This window comes from Crotalus tigris, unplaced genomic scaffold (assembly GCF_016545835.1).
Source record: "Crotalus tigris isolate CLP2741 ecotype Arizona unplaced genomic scaffold, ASM1654583v1 scf7180000018371.15429387391:27106975, whole genome shotgun sequence".
NCBI classification, from domain to species: domain Eukaryota; kingdom Metazoa; phylum Chordata; class Lepidosauria; order Squamata; family Viperidae; genus Crotalus; species Crotalus tigris.
In genome coordinates, this window is record NW_024096970.1 from 8,278,739 (window position 1) to 8,305,855 (window position 27,117).

At 35.2% G+C, this 27,117-nt stretch overlaps 1 protein-coding gene across 4 annotated transcripts in view; it reads left to right on the forward strand.

The window, feature by feature from the left end:
• Window positions 1-79: 79 nt before the first annotated feature.
• Window positions 80-27,117, forward strand: part of PKIG (cAMP-dependent protein kinase inhibitor gamma) — a 30,722-nt gene continuing 3,684 nt past the window's right edge. Inside the window, exons 1-3 of one of the 4 annotated variants that reach the window (XM_039351297.1) lie at window positions 16,704-17,203; window positions 20,927-21,113; window positions 26,431-26,606. In XM_039351297.1, coding sequence (XP_039207231.1) covers window positions 20,965-21,113; window positions 26,431-26,606 — 325 coding nt within the window. In that variant the 5' untranslated portion in view covers window positions 16,704-17,203; window positions 20,927-20,964. Of the gene's footprint in view, window positions 4,532-16,703; window positions 17,204-17,311; window positions 18,065-19,473; window positions 19,871-20,926; window positions 21,114-26,430; window positions 26,607-27,117 lie in introns of those variants that run through there. The other 3 variants (XM_039351294.1, XM_039351295.1, XR_005557670.1) reach the window with 3 other exon arrangements.

A 27,117-nucleotide genomic window follows, 5' to 3' on the forward strand; every position in this document is an offset into this window, starting at 1 on the left:
GCTGTTCCGCGAAGCCAGGATGAAAAAGAAATGGCGGCCTCCTTAACTGCTGCTAGGGGGTGGGGGAAGCCTAATAAAGGAGAAGTGTGCTGATTGGGTGGAGGGTTATTAGGGATGGGAGAGTATTGTCTGTATTGACCAATAGGAAAGTTAGAATTCCCAGAAGACTAGGAGGAGGAGGGAAAGAGATGAAATAAGGGCAGAAGCACTTCCGCCCGTGTTTAGTCCCTCAGACTTGGATACAGTACTGTATCTGGGGCGACTGTTGGTAGATACGCAGTTGCTTGAAGAACGGACCCGAAGGAGCCTAAATAAAGAAGGGAGAGACTCATTTCGTGGTATCGTTGTTTGGCACGAATCCGCCATTGCGCTCTTCTGCTCTAGAAAGCCTTGATGTGTTTTAATTGCTTTCTATCCCGCTGTATCCGGGGTGGTCCACGTGCTCAATCCAAGTGGAAAAATCACGTATGGAAACTAAAATACTGTTGAGTTCTTAAAAATCATCCGTAGTCGTTGACGGTGCTTTACGTCGCTTGAAGATCCCCTATCTTTTTTAAAGCAAGCAATAACATTTTGGCAAACAATCCCCAAATTATGTCACTGCCACTGCCATCATTTTATTAGTCTGAGTGAGACGAGCTCAAACTTTATCCATTTGGGTGCCTTGTTTCAGCAGCCTGGAAGATAGGGGCAGGAAGAAAAGATATTTCTATTGTTTAATTATTGGGATTAGAAACGACATATTTACCATAGCAACCATTTTGCAAAGGTATCCATGATAGTTCCTTAAATTCTGAACAGTCAAAAACAAAAATTTATGCTTTAACCAAAAGGTGGATACTATGATTATCGAATTGCGGTATTTAGCAGTAAATCTGTTCAAGGGCGCGATTCAAAATTATAATTTAATGAGCACTTGCCTGGCAGAGTATGACACTGAACATAGTGGGATTTATTAATAAATGCTTAGGACTGGATTTTATTATTGTTTGGTGAATTTGGGGCTTTCTTGTTTCTCCAGGTGATGTGATGTATTTATCATTTGGGGTTTACAGTTTTAAACTTGGTTGTCATGGGATATATGTTACTATTATAGCATTAATTCTTGTATACCATCCAGAGACTCCTATCAGTTGTGAGATAGGCAGTTATGTAAATCATATCAATAAATGATGACATTCATTTGCTTCAGGGTGTAACAAGAGACTACTGGTTTATTCAATGACATTTTTAACTACATGCTTTTTTAAAAACAGATTAGCTCTCTGACTGTTGTAGGAAAAGAAACAGAATGTGCCAGAAGGTTATCTCAATCAGCTGAGCTTGCAATAAATAGCTTGGGCCAGATATGGATTCCCTCTTGAGAAAATGAACTAATCTATAAACTATCCTCTGTATAGTAGGAAGGTACAAAATGCAAACATTTGGATTTTCTTAATATTCCTTCCTTTCAAACCATATAAATTTTTCCTAACAGCTTCAGTGAGAAAGTATAAATGCTTTTCATTTTAATATGTTGAACAGCAAATAATACAAATTATGAAATGGGAATCTCTTGCAACCTAAATTTATCTAGATAAATATATCAGGTGTCATTAACTTGATCAACTGTATCCCTTCATGAGGGAAGGGGGAAGGAGCAGACAGATGTCTTGCAGCTCACCAGATCTTTTGAAGTGAAGAGCATATTTTGCAAAATGATTGGGAGGGGAGCCTATTTGTGAACAGCATCTGTGTTGGAGCAGTTAAAACAGAAAAGATGGCAATCATAGAAATGCAGTATAAACCCTGTCACTTGTTTGTGCATGTTGCACATGTACAAAATGAATGCTAAAAGTCTTATGCTCATTATATGCAAACTAGTATAAAATATCATACCAATTCACATTTCTAATTGCTGTTAATTCTCTCTATACCAGGGGTGTCAAACTGCCAGCCTGTCATCCGGAAGCCGCACCCACCCTATTGCCGGCAATGGCAAAACCATCCCGATACATTGCGTGACGTCGCAAGTTTTACATGCCTGCTCTATACTGACAAGCCTATATCTGATCTTTACTATTTCATTAGATAGGGAAATACATGACTTGAAGAAAAATACAAATTTTAAGTTAAAGACAAGAAAAGGAAAACTAAGAGAAAAGTGAAAAAGGAAAAAGAAGAAAGAAATAACTTCTGCTCTTTTTAACAGCAGTTATACATATATTTATATGTTACCTTTTCATTCTTAAGGTTGTATAATACATGTAGTCCTCGACTTATGATTATAATGGCGCCTGTCCATTATGGATGCATGTAGTGACAGCTGTTAAATGAGATAATCTTAGTTAATGACCTCCTGCTCTCTCTGATGTGGCTGTTAAATGAACACACAGATCATTAAGGGGAACACAAGATACTTTGGGTGAGGGAAGTTCATCTGTCTTGGTTCTTCCAAGGCTTTCCCTACCCTCTGGGGCATCCCATGCTCTACTTCCTATTCTTTGAGCCCCCAGATATGGTATTGTAGCCTGCTCCCCACTTAGCCATTCAAGGAAGCCTAAAGCTGGGCATCAGATGCTACTGGAACATGTAGGACTGTAAGAGCTTGTAAGCCAAGATCATCTTCCCACACTGCAGTCACTCCATTTGTTTTGGAGTTTGTGAAGCCTCCTTAAAGAACTAAGCCACTTATATGACAATAGTAAATGCTTGCAGAATAGTTCATGGTTGCCATGAGGCAGCTCTGCAAAAAAGCTGAGCCTCGCTGGGTGAGGCTTTCTGCAAAAAACAAAGATAAGTTGGATGCTGCTGGACCCTGGACCTGATTGAGGAGCAGACTAAATCCTGCAGGTCCCTGGGTGGCTGAGTGGGAAAAAGGCCTTGGCTTACAAATTCTCATAGTCCTGCGCACACTGGTAGCATCTTCTGCCTGGCTTTAGGCTCCTTGAATGGCTGACTGGGAAGAAGGCCTCAAGCTACAAGCTCTTACAGTCTTGCATGCTTCTGCTTGTATTTCGGCTCCCTTGAGTGACTGGGTTGGGAGCAGACCAATGCCTGCAGGGACTAAACGGGATGGGAAGAGATATGTGGGGGGAGGGGGCTCTGCAGCATCTCTGTGGTTTATGGTAAAGGTGAACAATGGTGGAAGTACTGCAGAGGCCGTAACTTTGAAATGGGTGTTAGTAGCTTTTGGAGGAAAAATCACAAAACTGCGTCTCGCTTATTTTGGCCATATCATATGGGGGAATTCCCTGGAAAAAGCAATTATGTTTGGATGAATTAGTGTTGGCTGGAGACCATCAAAGCTGACACCAGTCACAGCATAGAAAAACTCAAAAGAAGTACTGCAGGATCAGAAGATGCAGTGAGACCTGGCCCATAGAATCACCAAGAGTCAGATAGGATTGAATGAATAACATTATCATGAGTAGTTTTGGGGTGGTCTGTCATAAATTCTAAAGGGTGCTAAGTGACTATAGTAATTCAAGGGGTGCCTGGAAAAGTTTCCTTTTTTCCTATAATCTTTCTAATCATCAAATCCATAAATCATCAGTTCATTTTCTTTTTTCAGCAAAAAGTCTCTGAGAGATTTCGAGTCGCTACGTTACTTTAAGGAAATTTTACCATTATCGGCTAACTGTCATCTTCACCAACTGTTCCTCTATTGTTGGTATTTCAAAATCTTTCCACTTTTGTGCATATAACTTTCACAGCAGTGTTCACATACAAAAAAATCTGCTTGAGTTAACATTTAGTTTTTTAAGATTAAATTACTATTAGGTTCAATTAATTTCAGCAAGTATCACTCACTTGGCTAAGATCCAACTCATTGTCTCTTTTTTTCCAGTTTATTTACATATTTCCAAATTCAATGAATATATAAAAGAGTTAATAGTTTTTCCGTTAAATAACTTAACATTCTCCTTATCATCATTGCTAATGTTTTTAGATTCCAGATTTTTATAGAACACTAGAAAGTACTTCAAATGTTGTATTGTTTACACAATTTTGCAAATGAGTCCCCCAGGCTAAGAAATAGTTTCACATGATCGCCTCTGTATACAGCTCTCTTCCCATGACTTTATTTGCTGAACTGAATAATATTTGTTACAGGGCAGATCACATATATTAACTGCATTAACTGACTTTCTCAATTATTTCATTTAGCAACTTCAAGACATTTGGAACAATTTAACAGCCAAATTCTAGACTAGAACAGCAACATTTAGCTATTCTTATTTGGGGTTTGTTATTTATCCAAAGTTGCCTTTGTCCTAAGGCAGGACTTCAGAAATCTTTAGGATAATGAATGTTTGAGGACCACCAGAAATATGGGCCATGTCTGCATTTCTACGCATAATGTCATTTCATCTGTCTCAATTTTATTTTAAACAGGTTAAAATAGCTGCATTAAGTCTGTGATAATCAGCTTCAAAATCCCGTCTTACCATGAAAGTTTTTGGATGATTGTGCACCATGCATTGAGGCTTGCTTATCAGCAGAAAATGTATGCAATCATGAGCTCTTTGGAAGGAAGACAAAATATATGGTAATATCTTTACAACGCCTGAGTAGAAATAAACAACTTATTTTAAAGTTAAATAATCTAGAATTAATGAATAATAAAGAACAACTCATAGTAATATAATTGTGTACCAGCCAATTACTAGCAAGTTTTCCCCTCCTAGACAAATTTGAGAGAGGGATTACAACTGATCAAGCAGACTTCACCCATGTATCCAATTTACTTTTCATAACAGCCAATTAACATTTAATGTAGGGCCAGATGGGGTTTTCTCCCAAATGTTTTTTTTTAGTTTTTGAATTGGCATTTGAATACTCAAAAATACTATGCAGTTCTTAATCTTTATATTACCATTGATATGACAGCTGCCTTTTCATTCCTTAATATTTCTCTGTTTGCTGTGCTTTTTCTGTATCATGTATTGTTATGGAATGGAGAGCACATTGGAACAAAAGATCTGTGCACTGCATCTGTTTTGGGCAACTGTTTGATTTCTACTAATCCATTCTAGTTAGGGCAGATGAGAAGGGAGGACATCAAAGTGCATTTGAGCATATAACTATATTAAAGATTATAAATAACCAGGTTCAAATTACTATAGTTTGGATACATAGTCCAAAGAACTAAGTCTCTCTAAAAAAAATCTATAATGCTGTGAAAGGGGAAAGGAAGGAGAAAAAGAGGACAATCAGCACAAGGTCGATGGACTCAGTTGCAGTGGGGTGCCACTGGAAAATCTGAAGGACCAGGTTAAGTTAGGTTGTCCTGGAGAAAATCTGGTAACTAAGAATTGACACCAACATGATGGCACATAATTTTCTTTCTCTCATAACTTAAACTTAAATCTTTAACTTTCTCTACTTATTTTTAGTAAGAGCCTAGAAACTATAAAATGAAATGTTTAGAACATAGTGAATGTTTTACTCATATACTGTTTTAGTTAAATGCACTGTTTATATTTCAAGTATATTTTACCATGAATAAGTGATTAATAAGGTAATAGACCATTTAAGGTACAAACTTGCTGCTGATTTTATATAGTATGAGTTTTCTACATATCTTGTACCTTTACACCAATGAATTACTTACAACAGAAATTCCTCTGTATAAAATCAAGGTTGTGTTTCAGGAGTCTATGACCTTAGTTTTCCATTTGCTGACATTTTATTACCATGCAAGTAACAATTTCAGTAGTGCTTACGTCTTCAAACATAATACCCAGACCTGTAACAAAACATTTACAAATGAAAAATTGCCTAGAGAACTCTTGCAATTCCACTTTTCAATTCTGAAATATATCCTGTATGACCTCTACAATTAAAATAAATGAGTGGCAGATCACTTCTACTTGCTAAACATGCATAGATGTATTCTTGTAGTCACTGGAAGTGAACTCTGTTTGACAACATCTTTACCATTCTGTTAAATGGAGAAACTAAAAAAACTGCTTTATTATAGTCTAATCATCATATCCTATCTGAATTATGAGTATGAGTAGCAGATTTACAATTCTCAGTGATAAGGCTTTTGATAACACTTTTCTTTCACATCAAAGACCTAATAAGTATATATTATTCAGCACTTAGAAAACTTGCAACTGTATTCTAGAGCTTGCCTCTTAAAAATAAAATGTTTTGTCTTTTTGTTTTAAAATATTTTAACAATGGTTAAATTGTCCAAATATATTAAATACATACTTTGACTTTCCCTAGACTATATGAATAAAAATACCTGTGAATAAATCTTAAATATCTTAGCAATCATTTCTTATGCCAGTTTGTTGGGTATGTCCAACACCAGTAAAAACTATGAACAAAGCATCCCTAATTTAAAATACAAGTTGCTCATAACCTCTTCTATCAGAATGCAATAATCTACAGATGGGAAACATTTTGTGAAACAACTGCAATTCAAACAGGTTTTTAAAGAGAGATTGGATAACCGTTTATTTGAAATGGTATAGGTTTTATTGCTTGAGCAGGGAGGTGGACTAGAAGACCTTCCAACTCTGTTATTCTGTTCTTCTATCTGAAGCAAAGGAAAAAAACAGAATCAATTATCTAACAATTGTCCAAATGAGAAACAGACAGTAAAACACAAGAAGACCCTTCTATCTATTTATCACCATTTGTCCTAGAAGTCAAATAGGCACAGAAAAAGATTGTGCAGTTCCTAACAGTATTGAATTCACACTCCTGCCTTTTCAAAAGCTTTGTGCAGCATTAGCATTAGATAATTTTTTTAACCAGATCAAGTTAGCATAACTTGTAATTATTCTGTTATCCAAAAGAGAAGAGACATATCTAAAAAAAACACATTTTACACGAAGGAAGGCCTAAATTCAATCCCTAAGTCCTGCTACAAACTCCTATTTGAAACTTCAGAAACCAACATGTGGTCAGTGTTAACAATGCTAGGCGAGATGAACCCAGTAGATTGACCCAGAATCTGCCCATTATGTTGATTCCTAAAGAATGCTCCAACTCAACAGGATCATGAATTAAAATATCCCATCTCATCATCCCAGCCTAGAATCTCCTGTTTGTTAAGTCTACTACTACAATTCTGGAATGCAAAACCTATTGTATAGTTGCCATTAGGTCTAGTTTGGACCTCATGCACATTTATATATATGGAGCAAGTACTTTAGCTCACATAGTTCTATAAAGAAATATTTTAAGAGCTTGATCTTTTGGCTTGTTCCCATTACTTCCAGCCACTATGCTTTACACAAGTTTTCTAGAGTTACCACTAATAGTGCTGGACTGGAAAAGCAAAGTCATGCTAATTATAGGCAATAATTTGTTGGAGTCTCTGTAATATAATTTGTTAAGCTGAATATTTTGTGAATTTTTCCATTTCAAAGTGAACATTTAATAAGCTGTCATTTAGTAAAATACCCTTTATTCCAACTTCATATGAAGAAACAATGAGAAAGTCCATATTTGCTAAAAGATGAAGGATTCAATTTTCTGATAAACATTACATTTGAGAAATATGTTTACATTTTTCCCAAATAAGTATTCACATTCTTACTCTTATTATCAAAGAAACAGAGACTACCATTTAAAAACAGTTCTGTTTGTGAAATCCAGGACCAGAGAGAAGTTTTTCTTAGGAAGTAACTGGCTACACTTGTGGAATGAAATCCCAAGGGATGGAAAAAAAAACAGCACTATCTTGCCTCTCCATAGTTTATCATTTGGAGACAGATTACTACAGCTATAAATAGCTAGTCGAGAATAAACATTTGCCTTGGTCTTCAGTGCAGTTTCCAAAGAACCATATTTTTTCTTTGCACGTCCACACTTCTCCAGAGACCAAGAGGTACAAACCTCAATAGTTAAGATAGTATGCTTTTAAAGATACTTTTGTACTGTTGAAGATTACTCGTACAGATCTCAGTTTCCAACCCAATTTCAGTTTGGTGTCTGACAAGAATAATAAAATAGCAACATCCTAGGGTTTCTAGGAATTATAGTCTACATGTCTTAGGTTGCCAAGTTTGAAAAACATTGCTCCAAGACATTACTGTTTCAGTCAACTTGCCAAAGTAGTGCACCACTGAAAGGCAATTGTCAATTGTTTTTCTTATATTTATGAAATTTTGGCAGATGTTTAGCTCAGGGACCAAAATATTTGGGGGTAGAAAACAACTCAGTAGCTTATCTGATATCCAGATGCCTATCTATTTTCAGACTTACATGTGTTCTTTAGGGATGAAAACAGATTCTTCAGTCACTGTACAGTGTATTATATAGTTAATCATTGAAATAATTTAAGCATTCAATTTGGTCTTTAAAACCTTCCTCCCCACATATTCTGAAAAAGTAAAAAGTATGTTGGCTGAGGAATTCTGGGAGTTAAAGTGCAGACATCTGAAAGTTGCCAAAGTTGAGAAACACTGATTTGTTCTTGCAGCTCTTTTCTTAAAAAGAAAAGTAATTTTTACCTCAAGAAAGTTCCCTATACTTTTTTGTTAAACAAATGCAGGGTTATTAGAACCACCAAGTATTATAAACCACCCAGTGTTATATGAGTTTTGGAAATTCTTTGAAACAAAAGATGAAACAAAAGATTATATGTTACCTGCGATTTAAATCTATACTCATTCCTAGAGCACTGACTGAATTTAAGAATAACAATAGTGACTGAATTTGTACTCATAATATGGTTTATTTGGATTTGACTTGTGTGAACCCAACAATCATGGTTTGTTAAGCATAATTTATCAATTAATTATACAAACCCAGCCAACTATATAGTTGATTCAACAAGCCAGAATTAAATAAACCATTATGTGAACCTGTCAAGGCCACCTAATGAATTCTACAGTGGCTCATATAGAGAAAATCTAGATAAAGTACCTGCAAGATAGCATCTAATAAATTTACAAGTTTTAGGTTTGTTTGTGTTTTGAATCTAATGATATAGTTAGAATGCCCCAGAATTTAATACACTGGTTGCTAAGTAGACAGATTATTCCATGTTCCACCTACGTCTCAAGAAATATAAGTTAAAGAGTAAAATATGCTCTAAATTTTTTGTTAAAAGACTGACTTATGATAAACAGTTGGTCTGAATACTTCTTCATGTAACGTCACGCTTACTACATTTTTGCATCAATAGTTTAAGTAGCAGTTACACAATAGAGTTGCATGTGGCAGTTAGGCTAATACATTTCCATGTGGAAATTGATAATCAAATTTTCCAACATCTAAGCCACATTCTTGTTCTGTTGAGTCATAATTCACATACATTTGACCCAAAGAAGGACATTCCTGCACAGAAGTGGATCTGTACCTAAAAAATTGGTGGGTGCATTAGGACGGAAGCCCTGATGAATTAAAGAAAATTGGAGGAAGGATGTTTCAGTGCACACAGCTGTTGGGAGATGAGGTTACAATGCAACTAAACAAAGCAGAGGAAATAGATCGCTCCTGTGTACAGTGAGATAGAAGCAAGCAAGAAGCTCTTTGACATCACCCACACTGAGCATTGGATTACAACAAACAAGACTTACTGACAAAGGAGTAAGGAAACGCCTCCTAAGCTCTAGAAAGGGCAACTTCATCAATCTGCGTTTAGAAACAGAAGCAGCAAGTCTAAAGGAAGAATACTCTAGGAACTCTGGCTATTTGCCATCCCAAGCACACGTGGGACTGAACTGTATCTGATCCTTGAATTTTAAGAGACTTTAACTTGAGAGCTGCTGAAGCCATTTCTGTGAGTAAAGTTGTGCAGCATGCTGAACTATGCTTGATAACAGCTGTAGAAATTAGTTTTACCTCACAGAGTTAAGGGAATTATATTGAAAGGACAGCCAAATTTTAATAGAGGCATGTTGGACTAATGGCATCAAGTCCTCAGGATATTTGTTTCAAATGTGTTGTTATACTTTTTCTATAATATTTATGCCGGCCTCTTACTAACAGAAATTTTAATTAGGGGGAAGTTTGTGCTTCCTACTAAAAATGAAGCCATTTAAAGTTATTAGAAAAATTGTCTTTTTCAGAAATAGCAGTGATATATCTCATTGTAGTGATCTGTACACAACGTCTTGGCTCTAAAGATCATTGCATTCTGCTGCTGAAGAAACTGGGAAAAAAGAAGCTATTCATTGTTAATGATGTCACTAACAACAATTGTTAAATTGATACATTTATTGTATTAATATGTAATACAATTAATATTAATATGTACTGTTTAAATTCTTTTTCCTAATTAACAGTTTATTTCATAGAGCCAAGATTTTGTGTTGTTTATCCTTACAATTAAAATAAAGCATTGAACAATATCAATGAAATACCGTAATAATTTGGGATATATTTGCTGTTTGATAACAAATATTTGAAATTTAAAATACTGGTTATATGATCAAATACTGTTTAATGGCCAAAATAGGAGAAATGGAAAATATGAAGTGGTAAATTGACAAAGCACTCTATAACTCATATATACTATGAACTTGTCTCACGCGTACATCATTGATTCCTCTGTAGTCAACTATTGTCAATTCTAAATTGGCAGCATTCATCCAAGAACATAGGCAAATATTATTCTTAGTCTGTGTCAGAAGGATTTCCAACTTAATTTTTGTAGGGGATAAATTTAAAAAGTTCTGCATTTAGAATGTGGTTTCATACAGCAAAGTGTAGCGGCACTAAGATATTCCTTTTCTTTTACCTTTTTAAAAAAAGTACGACTAACTTGAATAATCCATCCCAAATGTTATTAAATGATAAATGGAATTGCAAGGAATTAGTATCATTGCAAAAAAACAAACAAACCAACCTAGGCAGATATCCATTTTATCTTAAGCTTGTCTTTAATTGAAAGATACTTTCTCCTAAATTGGGCTGTTTTCTGTGGTCCTTTTTAGTGAAGCAGTTTCTCTAATATATAATTAAAATTAGAATATATATATATATATATATATATATATATATATATATATATATATATATATATATATAATTAAAATTATAATATATATATATATATATATATATATATATATATATATATATATATATATATATATGGAGAAAGAGAGAACGAAACTTGGAAATTTTCATAGTAAACAAAACATACAAACATTGACCTAATTATTGAAAAGCATAAGGGCAAACGACAAAATATACATCATAATTCAACCTGTGCCATTTACATAGTTGTGTGTGAGATACCCTGAAAGAAATACAAATGGGTGGAGCTTGAGTTGTGATACAGTAATCTACATTTCATCATTTTGGTATCATTCTGTCTGGCTGTGAATGCCTATGCTCAAAAACCATTTTTCTTTTCAATTCAGTGAAAATATGCAACCCACTGTTCAGTTTACTTTATCTAACAATCTATTGCTTAACATTTGATGCAGATCTATACTGCATAATAATTCATTTTTACTTTCCCCAAGATGTTCTCCTATATTAGAAAGATTTATCTAAGAAAAACATTTCCATCCAAAATGCAGTTATAGCCTAAAGTTATATTAATGTTCATTCTGAAAATTTCAGAATTTCAATTTAGAACAAGTTAAGGCTTGAACTCTTGAACAGCAGTTGCAATCATCCTTTATTCTATGTTTTCTGAAATGATCAATATGTGCAAAACAAAAAAGTTTTACTCTTCACATTTTAAGATGAAAATAAATTCTTAAAATATGTTTTCCTTATTTTAAAATCGCAGAGCCATAATCACATTATCTCCCAAATAATATAAATAATAATTATGAATTTCATCTATTTCTTATACAGTATCCTACTGGCTTTGGAGCTGCAACAGTTTTTTTCCAAAATCTTTAACTGAAGTATGGAATTACAGAAGCAGCAATGGTACCATGTCCAAATAACAAATGCTTAAGTTGAATAAACTGCCAAAAATCACTCCAAGTAAATGAAACTTGATGTTGAGTTCAAGAAGTGTTTTAAAAATTACTGACAGAACTGAATTAGCCCAAGATAAATAATAATCCCATGATTTTGTGTCCAGTCAGTTACAGTGGACCTACCTGGGAGGTACATATGATCCAAATTTGAAGTTCCAGTGATCAGAGTCTCTCCCCCCCCCCCCCCCAGAAACATGATCTAATTTCAGGCACTTGGTAATCAGGCCTCATTTACGAATGTTTGCAGCAACCCATGGTCACATGACTGCATTTTATAACAGTTTTACTGCAAACTGGCATTTATTTCTGGTTTTCAGTAAAACCAGAAAACCTCACCCTATGCAAAAAAGGGCATAAAATTGAGTTGGTCATATGACTGACCCATTTTAAGCCTATCATGACTTAACAGGTGTGATGAGCAGGTTCCATTATGGTCATAAGTTGACTGTATTCCTCAAAATATGTGATTTTTTAATTATATTCCATAATATAATTACACAATGTAAAGTTTTACTTTGTTTTGTAACCTAATAGTTTCCATATATAACATGCAGCATTAAATCAGATATTCAAACAGATCCATAATTAAGGAAGGTTTCCAAGATTTCAGTGCAATCAAACAATCATTTTCAGGTTGTTGTTTTTCCTGAAGTTCCAGCTGACCAAAGCTAAAATAAACACATAATAATAGAACTGCATATGTGGAAAATTAAATCTATCTTTCCCAATGTGCAATTTACATAGTGAAACTCTCAAAGGATGTTCCTGTCAAAAAATATTACTTAACAGCATATAAATTCACTTACAATTATGTGAAGGAATAAAAATAGGAAGTACTTTTGAAATATAAATGAAACTCAGATTTAAATTCACGTAATCAAATGATCTTCCCTGTAACTCTCAGAGGAATGCTAGATTATTTAAAACTTGTTTGTGTAAAATTGGGATATGCTAAAATTTAGCAGGTTAGAGGTAAAAAAAGGATATTTATATTAAGATAAATAAATGAATTAGAGTAAAATCTAAAACACAAACCCCAATTAGTTTTATGTCTTCCATATATAATAGCTTCAGTCATTCCTTTTAAATATACTATAATTCAAGGAAATGAATATACCTAATACTCTTGCTACTTACTGTATTTATCCTCAACAATAGCCCTGTGAGGTGATAAGATATATCTTTAGTAGGATTTTTTTTTCAGTTTTACTGCATGCATTTTCAAAACTATATGGATGGATGAGAAATTTGTTCCATCTCAAATTTTAGATGAATATATTCATTTTGTACTTCTGAATGCAAGGACATACTGAAATCTTACTTTTCCAAGTTTTCACTGCAATTCACATCTTAAGACATTTTAAGAAAAGTCTTTACAAATAAATATACATATTACTGGAAGAATATATTGGAACAAATGGTGTTTAATCACAGAATATTCCACAATGAATATTCTTTAGCATCTTTTGACCATCTTCTCATGATAAATGACTCCAATACAAAGGAACAGACTCATGTTTGTTCCTCAAAGATTCTGGAACTGTGGTTCAATGCAGGCAATAAGGGCCCTCCATAAATCCTCAAAGGAAAGGTCATGTCTATTAAATCAGTTTATATCATAAGACTATCCTTCACAATGAAATGAACACCTTTAAAGATATTGGTTACAGTTTGCTTCTGGGTCCAATTCAAAATGGTCGTTAACTTTACCTTAAAGCCCTTTATGTCATGGATCTAGGATATCTGAGGAACCATTTCACCCCAGTGGGATTAGCCTGCGCCAGTCGCTCCAGCAGAACAGGCTTACTTCAGACCCATCAACATCTGCTAAGGAATTTCAGCTAGCATGATTGAGGAATAGACCTTGTTCCACTGTAGCCCCCACCTTGTAGAATATTCTACTTTTGGAGGTGATGTCTGTTCCCACCTTCCTGGCCTTCCAGAAGGATCTAAAATTTTGTTTTTGCCTGTTGGCTTGGTGTCCTGATGGGAGCATTCCTTGCTGGAGATGGTTGACATAATAAGAAGACCTCAGTCCTGTGTGCCATCCACCTCCTTGGTCTTATTTCTTATGTAGCATTTTAAATTGTAATTGTTTCCATATTTATCTTTTTTTATCATTTGTAAGCCTCCCTGAGTCACCTTATCGGCAAGATGGTTGGCACATAATTAAATAAATAAATAAGTAAATAAATACAGTGAATGAGATTATTATTGGGTTTATTCATACTGTTGCAGCAGTTTATGCTAACTTGTGGTTCAGTTTGGTTTGCCACATAAAAGGATATCCTTTCTGGAACAAACAGTAGCTCATACAGCATTTGCTTTGCAGCTGCACATTAAAACATCTGGACTGACATCATTGATGTATCTCAAGATAATCCTTACAACCTCCAACTACAATTTATATCAAAATTGTATTCTTTTACAGAATAAGCAAAGACTCATAGTTTGACTTGTGGTGTCTTTATAGATATATTTATATACTTTATTTCATACCAACAGTTTACTATTGTATTCTTCTCTATATTCTTTATATTCCCATTTTAGTCTTCAAATCTGGCATTTATTAATTGTCTTCCACCTAAGTATTGCTTAGGTCCAATATTGCTTAAGGTTAATGCTCAGGATTGATATATTGTATGTCAGTGAAAATATATACCGGTATATTTATGAAATCTAATATTTGGTTTCTGGATTATACAATATTATTAAATACTTGTAGGGCATACCTAAACTCTATTGTGGTGGATTTTGCATGGTAGTACATTTAATAAAAGGCCCCAAGGAGTATGTCTCTTGGGTTATTGATTTTAACAGGCCTTATAGCCTGGAACTAGTTGTGACTACAGTAATCTGATGGAAAATCTGCTAAATTTATGATGAGTTACTTTGAACTAAATAGACATACAGTCCTAAACCCTAAGGATTAAAAGGCCATTATCCATATAACAACTCCTTGGACAGATTGAGAATTAAGGCTGAGATAAATCTGTCAGCTTTAGCTCTTTATCCCAAAGAAGACCTATTATAACCATAGAAGACAGAAGCTTCTCTAGATATCTACTTAGAGAACCTACACTCTAGCTTTTCTCAGATGTGTTGGATTATAGCTGTCATCATCTCCAAATACTGCAACGGTGTCTGCATCTGAATGGCAATAGGTTATCTGGTGACCATGAAACCAGGTTTTTCATCAGTGGGATACAAAATGCTTTACTCTCTTGCTGGATATCTGGAACTATTTATAATTAGGTTTTTTTTAAAATGTGTGTTAATGAAGTCTGCTCCTTTCTTTCCAAGATCTTTTGATTCTTCTTCTGTCCTGGGGCATGGTTTCCTTTTCAATCCTCTTTAATTTCTCTGGTTTCCCTTTAATTTAAATATATTTTATTTATAAATAGGTATAGAAGCAGAATTCAGGATTTGCAAAGAAATTGGAAAGGGTGAAAATCCCATATGAGAGACATACACATAAATATGCACATGCGTGTACATACTTTAGCAGACACACAAAGATAAGTACCTGACCACCAGAAGTAATTCAAGGCAGAAGAAAAGTGTATGCATGCACTCCAAGACAAAACTTATGATTCTGGTGTTTTAATGGATGTTTGTAAGGTGCAACAAAACTCAGTCCAGTACATAATATTTGTACTAAGAATCATATGTAACAAAACCTCACATGTTTTAAAATATACTTATTCAGAATGTGAAAAGGGTGTTAACTGCTACTTTTTTATACTTTAAAAGGTACACAGAAAAAAATGTGGGTAGGAATCAGTTGTGATATACAGCATGAACTTGGAAAGAGCTGGAGTTCACTGGAGTTCCTTTATTTGTAACACCAACACAACCTATTCCAATCAGTGTCCTTCCAAATATATCCTAGGACCTAGGTATTAGAAGCCCCACTGATGGATGGATTATGTGCCATCAAAAGGTACATCCCATCAGTTCTCTAACTGAGTTCATCCATAATGCTGCAGAAGTCCCATAATCTTTGTCAAATATGGCTAAACCTTGTGGACTGAGAACTTTGGGAAATGAACACATTTGATCAGTTTGGCAAAGTCTAAATTAAACTACCTCAAAAAGATGTTTACTTTAGGTCCCACTGACAGTGCTAGATCAAATAGAAAAATACTTTCAGTTTCATTCATACCAAGGAGTTTAGAAAATAAATTAAGAAACCCTGTACAATTCTAGAGTTTAGTAACTGCATATCTATCAATTAATTGTGATTCACCAATTGTTTAGAATTTGAAACTTTCTATTGTAGATACAACTTCTGATTCAAATCTGGTTACTTTAGCATTTGGAATCACAGATGGTTGGTCTAAAAATCTATTTACTAAGAACTAAATGCCTTAGGAATTTTTATCATGCTTTATTTATTAATTTATTAAATTTATATACTGCCGATCTTGCTTATAATATTCTTTTTCCCTTTGCTCAAAGAATTTTTCAGAACTTCAAAATGCTGACACTAGACATTTGTGAGCTGTCCTGTACAGAAATAAAATTAAGTCAGGTATTCAAGAGGTTGGCCATCTTACTGTTTTAAGGGCAATTTTCCACTGTGTACATTATAATGGACTCCACATTCTGCAACTTCTATACATAATTAATTAATAGCCTTAATGCTTTGCTTATGAATAATCTATCATGTGATGTCAACACTTGAGTGAATTGCCTGAATATAACCTAGCTAGATTAGTATATATTCTTGCCACATAAAGCAATATGTATGGAGAATTTTCTAACAATGTATTCCAAAACTGGAATTGTTCAATTCTTTCAATGGCAGTTAAGAGAAAGATTGCTGGCTTATATATTTTTTTAATCAAGAAGATAAAGGAATAACAATAATCATGTCTTCAGAGAATAAAAATCTCCATGTTGCCATTTGGCAAAACCTTTTCCCATAGTGATACCCTCATGGGCACTGTTTTATTTCTGTTTACTAAGAGATGGAGAACTGTAGAGTGAAGGGAGTTTCCTACTTTCCTACAGACAAAGTGAAATTCATTTTCTCACAGGTCAAGAATTGGGGAAAAGAGATTCATTTCTTATTTACAAAGATGAAACTCCTTAGTTTAATTTGGGGACTTAATGTGAGGACTCTTTGAAGGGAATCACTGGGATCTAGTAGAGAGGCCTGAAATCTGCCAGGCTTCAATAATGCAGTTTCTAAAACCTGGATAATCTCATGAAAGTGAACAACAGCACTCATCTGAGACAGAAAATATCGAGATGCAAGATAGAATGGAAGAGAAATTGACATGATTAATTCTAGTTTGGAGGTGAGCATTTTATGTTGTTTTTCTCCTAGGAGCCAGAGATAGTATTGTTGATGACATCATGGTATCACAATATTGGGCAAAGGGAACATTTTGGGCCTATTTTTGGTCTTAAAGAGGGTGCGGGTGGGGTAAAGGGCAAAAGCCTTCAGTGAAATTTAGCCTGAATGATGGTGAATTTTAAGGATGAAATGACAAAGTTCCAAGCCACCTTAGAGAAAGTGGATAAGTGGAGTACCAAGCTTGGGAGGGCCTATCATGAGCTATTTCAAGCAGTAGGAGTGGTCCATTATGAATGGCAGTGTTTCCTAGTAGTAGACGCTGTTGCATACTTAGATAATTGGTGCCTGCTGAAAACTTTTTAAACTAAATTTCAGGGATTTCAATGAGAATTTTCTGCATACAAAATACTGTATATGTTCTTCCACTAGACTTCAGAATTCTGGGAGTTGAAGTCCACTGGTCATAAAAGAGCCAAGGTTGCCTACCCCTGCACTAGACTATAGACTTCAATAGAGATCTACAGACCTATAGGTCAGAGGCTGGTATTTCTGAGATGCATATGCAAATAAGCACACTCAAATGGTATGCAAATCTGTTTCCCCTTACTATCTTTTAGGTGACACATTTCCTTTTGGGAAGAGTAGCGCATAATTGGCTAACTTATTTGATCCCTAACCAAAATACATCTCAGATATTCTTTTCAGAAGTTATAAATGTGTGGGTCTAGAACAAGGATTCCCAACCGAGGTGGCGCAGCAGTTAGAGTGCAGTACTGCAGGCCACTTTAACTGACTGTGTTCAGCAGGTCAGCGGTTCAAATCTCACCGGCTCAAGGTTGACTCAGCCTTCCATCCTTCCGGGGTAAGTAAAATGAGGACCCAGATTGTTGGGGGCAATGTAAATATATATATACATTGCTTACTGGTGTACACCGCTTAGAGAGTGCTTGCACTTAAAGCGGTATATAAGTCTCATAAATAAATAAATAAATAAACCGGGGTGCTCAAACCCCCTGGGGGTGTGAGATGATATTCTAGGGGGTGCAAAAACTTCGGTTTTCAAAATTATAGTGTATACGCATAATTTGTTGCCGTTATTTCAAACTTTTGTAAGGGGTGCAAGAATATATCAGAAGCATTCTAGGGGTGTTGGGTATAGAAGAGGTTGGAACCGCTGGTCTAGAGACTAAGTAAAGAGTCTGGAGATTAAATCATATGATGAATGGTTAACGGAACTCGGTATGATTAGCCTAATGAAGAGAAGGCTTAGGGGAAACATGACAGCACTTGTCCAATACTTCAAGAGCTGTCACAGGGAAGAAGGGGTCAATTTATTCTTCATAACACCTGAGGACAGGACAAAAAGCAATGGGTAGAAGCTTGTCAGAGGGCGATCCAACTTGGAAATAAAGTTAATTTTCCTGACAGTGAGAATGATTAATTAATGGAACAGCTTGCCTCCTGGAGTTGTGGGTGCTCTTACTGAAGGTTTTCAAAAAAAGATTGCACATATATTTGTTCTGGATGATATAAAGACTCTTGCTTCGGGCAGGAGATTGGGTTAGAAGATCTTTAATGTCCCTCCAGCCCTATGATTTTATGAAATGACTTCTAATTTGGGGGGGGGGGGTATCTGTAGGAGAGGGATTGCAAGGAACATTCTGACTAAACTGTATACACAATGGCAGGAGCAAATCTGTTGTTCTGTCTTTATGATAGTTTTGAGCATTGAAACTATCTGTCCTACAAGATTTGACAGAATGGGGATGCTATGTGTCTTCTCTATAAAACAATGTCATAGCAGAACCCAGGAGGCATGTCTTTCCTATTATGATGCTATCCTTTGTAACACCCACCCTACTCCAGTTTGGAAAGCTTTTCTTCTGGGCATGAGTGGTGAAGAAACCATCTGTATTAGTTCATATGGAGAGATTGTAGACTAGTATAGAAGATAAGGAAAATGACTTTGATGTACATATGTAAAGTCTGTCTCCAGAGCAATAGCAGTGAAACATATTTGAATTCACAACTGGCAGATAATACAGGTAGTCCCCGACGCAGGACCACAATTGAGCCCCAAATTTTTGTTGTTAAGTGAGACATTTGTTAAGTGAGTTATGCCCCATTTTATTACCTTTCTTGCCACAGTTGTTAAATGAATCATTGCAGGCGATAATTTAGTAATATGGTTGTTAAGTGAATCTGGCTTACCCATTGATTTTGCTTGTCAAAAGGTTGCAAAAGATGATCCCATGATCTTAGGACATAGCAATGGTCATAAGTATGAACCAATTGCCAAGCATCTGAATTTTGCAAATGACTCTGTTTTGAACTCCAGAGTTTCAAGAGTCATGGGTGAATTTCAGGTGGCTTGACCATAGGAGTTGTTGGAGCTTATCTGCCAGGACATTTGAAGGGGATGTACACAGAGAAAGAGGTCCACTCTCTGTGTCTGAAGTGGGATCAACAGAGCTAGGTTGATGAGGAAGCAGTTCTGCAAACTTATTTGCCTCGAAGCCAGCACAAGGCCTAATTAGAGACCTGGCTTGTTTTTCTCCTGTGGAACGAAGCCTTTGGTTGCCATGGTGCTCCCTTTATTCTGTAGGGGGGGCTCTGGAAAGAGCAGGGCCTCAGACTGACACTAGATCCTGCAATAATCAGGCCCGAGGTAAGGGTAGAAAATAAGCCTGGAACAGAAGGCACACATTGCCAAGGGCACTCCAAAGCAGAGGCTGGAAGAATAACATGCCCTGCTGGAGAAAATAGCCAAGGGAATTTTAGAATGAAATGTCCGTTTTATTCTATAACTGTGTCACCGTTGCTGCATTTGCTAACAGCAGCAATCTGGGAAAACATTGGTATTTGTGTACTTGTTTGGTCCCTATTTTTATCTTGATGTGGGTTGTTGCAATAATTCTTGGGGTTTAAGCCCCTCTTGAGTTCATGAATTAAATTTGCAATTGGGAGAGGACCTTGTCTTAAGCCCTTATGGACAATAAAGTGGAATGTAGTATGCATTGTGCCCTTTCATACATTTTGCTGCTGCAATTTGTTTTGAATTACTAATGCTTTCCTGAATGATTGTCTTTTATTTATCACATACATGTCTAATAAAAGAAAAGTAATTTATTTTAATAAAGAAGGCAAAATGGTATAGAAAAACACACACACTCACATATACACATACACAGAGAGAAAGACACCTAACCCTACACATGACAATGTTAAGCATGCTTTTGATAAAGGGTGTTTAAAACAATGACTTAAATTTTTGAGGGCAGAGCAGAAGAAAAAGTTTATTTTTTCAGGAGTATCTTAAAGAGTCTTTTAGCATAACTCAGCCATTAATATAATGACTGTCTTACCATTGTTACAGTGGCACAAAAATGTGGGTGATTCAAGAAGACATTATTAGCTGGGTTCATGCCAGGGTGAATATTACCAGGGTAAAGTCATAATAACTATTTTACTTATTCTCAGGAACAGAGCAACTATTATTATTTCCCTAGATGAGTAAATATTTTTAGTTTTGTTCTTGAAAAAAATGAGAGATTTCAAAGTCCAATGATTTGGTTGCCTATACTATGGTCTAGCAAGTAGACTTAAGCATGCTGAACTGTAATATATTATGGATCCTACCTATTAAAATGGATGCAACTGCTATGACCAAAATAACTGTTATTTTTAAGTTGATATAAATTTTCCACATTCCCATTCACTGCAGTAAATCCAAGAGCTGAGTTGACCAAGTTAACATTTAGAATGTCTGAAAACAGAAAGGGAACGTTTCTCAAACAATGTCAGAAGTGCCATGTCGACATGAATGGAGACATGTTAGATGCAGAAGGTGTTTGTCTTCACTGCAAAACTGAGGCAAAAGAGGAGCACCCAAACACTCAGAACATCAGAAGGTAAGGGAGAGTAAAAGAATATGCTTGGATTATCTTACAGAACTCATCACAAAAAGGAAGGTGATAGCTAGTGATCATTAGAAAGCCTTTAAAATAAACAAGCAATAAACAAAAAAAAAATCCATAGACAGGTTGCCTTTCAATAGCTGTTGACAACATTGAGACAAATATTGATATTCAAAGGCATTATCGTATATTCTGGCGTATAAGATGACTTTTGAGAGCGTTGAAACAGGCGCCGAACTCGGGGGTCGTCTTATACGCCGAGTCGTCTTATATGCCGGAAATAAGGTAGTTTCTGGTGTATAAGACGACTTTCTAGGCAGGCGACTCGGCGTCAATCGTCTTATATGCCAGAAATAACATAGTTTCCGGCATATAAGACGACTTTCTAGGCATGTGACTCGGCGTCGATCGTCTTGCGACTCGGCATCGATCATCTTGCGACTCGACGTCAAACTTAGGGGTAGTCTTATACGCCAGGTCGCCCTATATGCTGGAATATACAGTAATTTATAACTCTAAATCAGGTGTGGATAACCGACCAACAGCATGCAGTCCCAAAGTCCTCTTTTTGCTGTTCCTGAAAGGAAGTAAAAAAATCAGGATATTAAAATTTTGTGCCAAGTCCCTAAATAATTATCACAATACTTTCCACTGAGTTTGGGTGGAAATTGAGTAAAACAGATGTTTTTGCAATTTTTTCTTTTTCCTTCAACAACATATGAAGGTGTCATCTAGCAATTTTAATTTCAGTTTCTATTTCTTTATATCCAGTATTTCTCTTAATCCATTCTGCATATTAATTAATAAGTTGCTAGTATACTGTATGGTCATAGCACATTCCTTTCTGAATTTTGATTCACTAAATTGCTCCATATGCCTTTCTAGTTAATTGTTTTTTGGTCATCATTCAGAATCTTTAATAAGCAGATATGATGAATTAGCCTGATGCTCTGCCAAAGGAGATACATTTGGGCCAAAATTCCCATCCCCATTCTTACATTATGTTATTATTCCAATCCTTATTGCCCTTGGTAGATGGGTAAAAATATGGTCCCTGTCAACTAAAAGTTTGCTTTTCTCCTCTAATACAGTATACTCCTATATACTGTCTCTAAATACAAGCAATATATATTTGGGGGGGGGAGGGAGAAGGAATAGTTATTTTCTAGCCATGTTAATTTCTTGAAATCCTTTGGAATGACATAGAATGCTGAATTCAAAGCCTGATCCAGGAGTGGTGTTATTTGAGAACATCAAAAGAATCTTGATAAATGAGGCTAAATGTTGATTTGTGAAGTCAGGGTTCATGATAGAGAGAAAAGTATCTACAATTTCTTTGTTGATTAGCATCTAGTGCAAATGATATGCTCTTTGCAAGAATTTGCGTTAATATTGACAAAACATGATGATGATGAGGAGGAGGAGGAGATGATTTTGGAGTAAACTCATTTCATATTGCAAACTGATTGATATAAGGTGGCTTTCCTGTAAGATTTTCAGGTGATGATTTTCATTTTGTTAAGTTGCTAAATTGAGCCAAAAATAACTGTAAAATTAATCAGATCTTAATTATTTAGTAGTTTATTTTCTTCAGATATCTTCTGAGAATCTTGCTTTGCTTAAGATTTCCAATCTTTGGGTTCAACAATCTTTGGGTTCATTTTCTGGGATCTACTTTCTTTCTACCAATTTTGTTATCATCTCAAACCTCAGGAAAAAGTGTTTAACACATGACACTAGATATGTAGATTTTCTTCCTTCTCTACTTCTGACATTACCAAGTCCTATGCATACATACAGTATTTCTGCTTAAAAACAAAAACATATTATCATTTCATATGGGAATCTATTTTCAAAACAGTTCCACGCAGTTCAACCAGCTCATTTATTCTGTTTTGTCAAAACTGTTTTATGAAACATTGAGATTGAGTCAAGATTCCACATATGTTATAGTATTGGCTGTAGGGAGGAGAAAACAGTAATTCAGGACTGCCATCTGCTGGCCAAACATGCACCGATTCTAACATGTGAAAACTTACAACCACAATTTTAAAATCAAAACCAAGATTTCAAAGTTGAGTCCAACATTTATCCTCTTAAAGAGTTCTTATTTAAGAAGTAACAAACTTTCTATCCACCTCATAAAAATGCTGTTTCCAATAATCAAAAGAAATGCATTAGTCTTTAAGATGCCATTAGTTTATTGTTTTCAAATAACACATTGTCGCATGAACTAGTATTACCACATATTTTAATATTTTTAAAACTATTGATAACTATTTAACTCTTAATATAATTAATATCTAGATAAAGGTACAATAACTTTTAATACTACATTTTATAGTACCTTGAGAAGAAAGTTGGATGAGGCTTATCAATTTCGTGAACCTATTTCTCTTCTTTGCAATTATTGATTTTAAAATGTGAATAATAATAATTTAACAATTCAAAATCTGAATAAACTAAGAGTGCACATGAATATTAAGCTTGCAATTATTCTATTATAGTTTCTGAGACTACAAGGAAACTATGTTAATCTTACCTATTGTGATTTTTTAAAAAAAATAAATGCAATTGTAGGTAATAACAACTTTGAGTCTATGGTTTTGCTTTTATTTGTAGTTTTATCCTACTTGAGTTCAGTGAATCATTTGTATTCCTTATTTTGAGCTCTGTAGCTTCCTTTCAGTCTAAATGCAAATATTTTCCTTCTACCCACGAGCACATTATTTTTGTGAATTGTTGGTATGAATCATTTAATCTCCAAAATATTTCTTTGCATTCCTGTCCTATTCACTTCCTTTTGATGCCTAACTGGTGTTTCTAGGGCAAGAAGTTCTTTATTTCTTTTCCTGAACTATTTTATTGTCTTCTTTGCCAAGAGTGTTCATCTGTATTGTGCTGTCTCACAAGGGAGAAAAAATTGTGAAAGCATTTTAATTCTATAATGTGAGCACCTTATCAGAATTGTTTTAGAGCCTTCTAAGGTGCTCAGCCATATATTTGAGATGTTGCTTTTTATATCACTGGTGGTGGCCAAGCAGAACATGTAGAGTTTCAGGAAATTTCTACCAAAGATCTTGAACTTATATTTAGCCTCAATCATAAATACCTCATACTTGCCACAGTTGCCTAACTAGTATAGCTGGGCAAAACCAGGGTATTAATTACTGTAAGCTGCTTTTCAGATGTTTATGGATGTATTTTTCTTCTGTGTATATATTAAAAATGATATTTGTTTGGATCTGAATGGTGTTGTTTTCTGCTTGGTTCAGCATTGAAGAGGCAGCAGTAGTAAACAGGTACTTCTTTACTGAAGGTCAAAACAGAAACTAACAAGCATGGCTCCGCTCCTATTTATACATTCAGCTTTGGGCAGCGTCAGCCAATGAATGCACCGTATTCTCCCACTCAAATGCATACTAATCAACCTTGCAGACAGCAAGTCTGGCTAGCAGGCCACATGGTCTGCTAACGGTCCTTGCACAGATCTCTGCCACTGTTCCATAAATTTAATACAATACATTACACCGCTCCCCCTAGATCTTTGACACTTACAAAGCATTGTTAAGTACATAGGTATTCAAAAGTTCAAAAACCTACATAAGCATTTTAAGTTTGCAATGACAAAAACCTCACGTAGTCCTTCAAAACTTCGGAGGGCCTTTCGCCCGCTTTGAGCGTCTTGGAGCTGCTGCTAGCTTCCGATCTGCAAGCTTGCCTGCCAGGCTCGGCAGACCGGGGCTGTGTGACCCGTCCGATACGGGTATAGCCGGTTCATGAAGGCTGGCCTGTTCTGGTAGGCCCAAGCCTTTGTCCATTTCCCTATGGCTGGCCTGTTTTGGTAGGCCCGAGTCAGAGTTCTGCGGTGGAGAAGAATCCACCAGATAGGCGTGAAAAGCCGATTGAGAGCAATGTCCCATGGATGCAGTGCCTGAGTTAGGAGCAGCCTCGTTGGCAAAAACCCCATTCGGCGATCGCAATGTATTTATAGACAATCTATTGAGATGATTCAAAAATGACTGTAATTAAACTGGACGCAACTTCAAAAAAGATGAAGATGGATGTTCAACCACGAGCTATTGAGAATCTCACTACAGCTTTTTCACTAGCCTATTAAAATGGACAATGGGAGATTCTCCCCTGATTTATGCGTTACGGCAAGTAATGGAGGGAGTTTTATTTGTGGACTTAGAGGCCTTACTATGGAAACCCATTTGGAACAGAAAGAAAGCTAGAATAAGACATAAATATGGAATTTAAGATTACATTTATGGGTTGCAATGGCTCTATAGAGATGTGGATTGATTTGGATTTGGATTTTTAAAAGGTGTTTTTAGGATAAGATTTAGAATTTAATATTGAAATATAGTAAGAATATATTTTTGGGAATAATAGATTTTTTTTTCTTTTTCTTGGTTTCTTTTTGTTTCTTTCTATTATTTTTTTCTATTTTTCCTATGCTTTTTTATTATTAGATATGATAGCTAATTTGTGGAGCTATAATGATAAAAAAGATTGTAATGATGGAAGAGATGAAATTAATAAATGAAGAACTACTGAATAAGAAATAGAATATAGTTGAGAAATGTAAGAATGTAATTATGGAAATAATATGCTTAAATAAGAGAAATTATGGACACCCGAATTGTAAATAATATTTTTGTTTAAGGCTAAGTTAGATATGGCATTTGGAAATTAATAAACCTAAAAACAGGGTTTGATTTACATCGATGAAATGTTGCTGATAACTTCTATTGATTAACTGAATTCTGATTTAGGAAGGTATTAATGAATTAATTTTATTTAGAAATGTATTAGTTTGACTATATTATTCTAATTGTTAGAGAGGGAAATTTTAAGGAGCATTATTTGAGCTATATATATAAGATGTTATTGTACCTAACTGATTACCCTATCTCCACGTTGTTTCTCAAGCGTTCTGGTGTAAAAATGGAAAAATCAATAAAATTGTTTGGAAAAAAAAAAGAAGAGACTGCACTGCCATCTGTCAGAAATGGTGTAGGGTCTCCTGCTTGGGCGGGGGGGAGGGTTGTATTAGACGACCTAAAAGATCCCTTCCAATTCTTTTTATTCTAATTCTAAGGGAAAAGATAGGAAGTAGGATTTAATGCTGACATTCTATCCTTTTTCCTCCCAGCAATTTTTTTTTGTTAGATTTACTGTATATTCCATTTTTTATATCAGTCATATCTGGTGACTATCTAGTTTCATGTGATTAATATATTTTAATAAGAATGTATACTCATTAATATATCTTATTACTGTACTACACGTATCTGCTACCTAGGGAGTCTGCCACATACAATGTTGGTGAGATGATGGAGACTGAGCCTTCATATGCTGACTTCATTAGCTGTGATCGGACTGGTCGGAGAAATGCAGTTCATGACCTTCAGGGAGATGCAGCTGCCATTAAATTGGAGAAACTAGCAAATACCATGGATATTTCTGTTGCAGATGAAGGTGAACTTCTTTGTTCATTCAGAGCTTTTCAAGGAGCAGTATCATTCAGGAAGCTCAGATGTAAATGTTATAATTCATATTGTGCTTGTTTGAATGTTTACGCAATTTGTATATTATGCAATATCGTATTTGCTGGCATGTCATTATCATGATTATCAGGTTTCTGAGCCAATCATTCAAATTCCAAGGAACATGCCACATCTTCCTATCTTTATATAAAGAGCCTATTATATCTTTTGTCATCAGTTCAGTGAAAGGTTCTGTTCCTCTGTGGTTTCTTTTGTCAGTATCCCTTCTTTTGAGTAATATTACTCTATTCTTCCTTGTGATAATAATATATAGGTTTTTATCTTGTTAGATTTTTTTTCTGTGCCCAATATTTAAATCTTTTAAAACTAAGCAGTCTAATTCACATATCTTGTACTGGACTTCTCCCATTCCTATAAACTCATGTATAACAATTTGCACCAAGGAGGCAATTCAGTATCCAATCTCCACATGAGAATTTCTA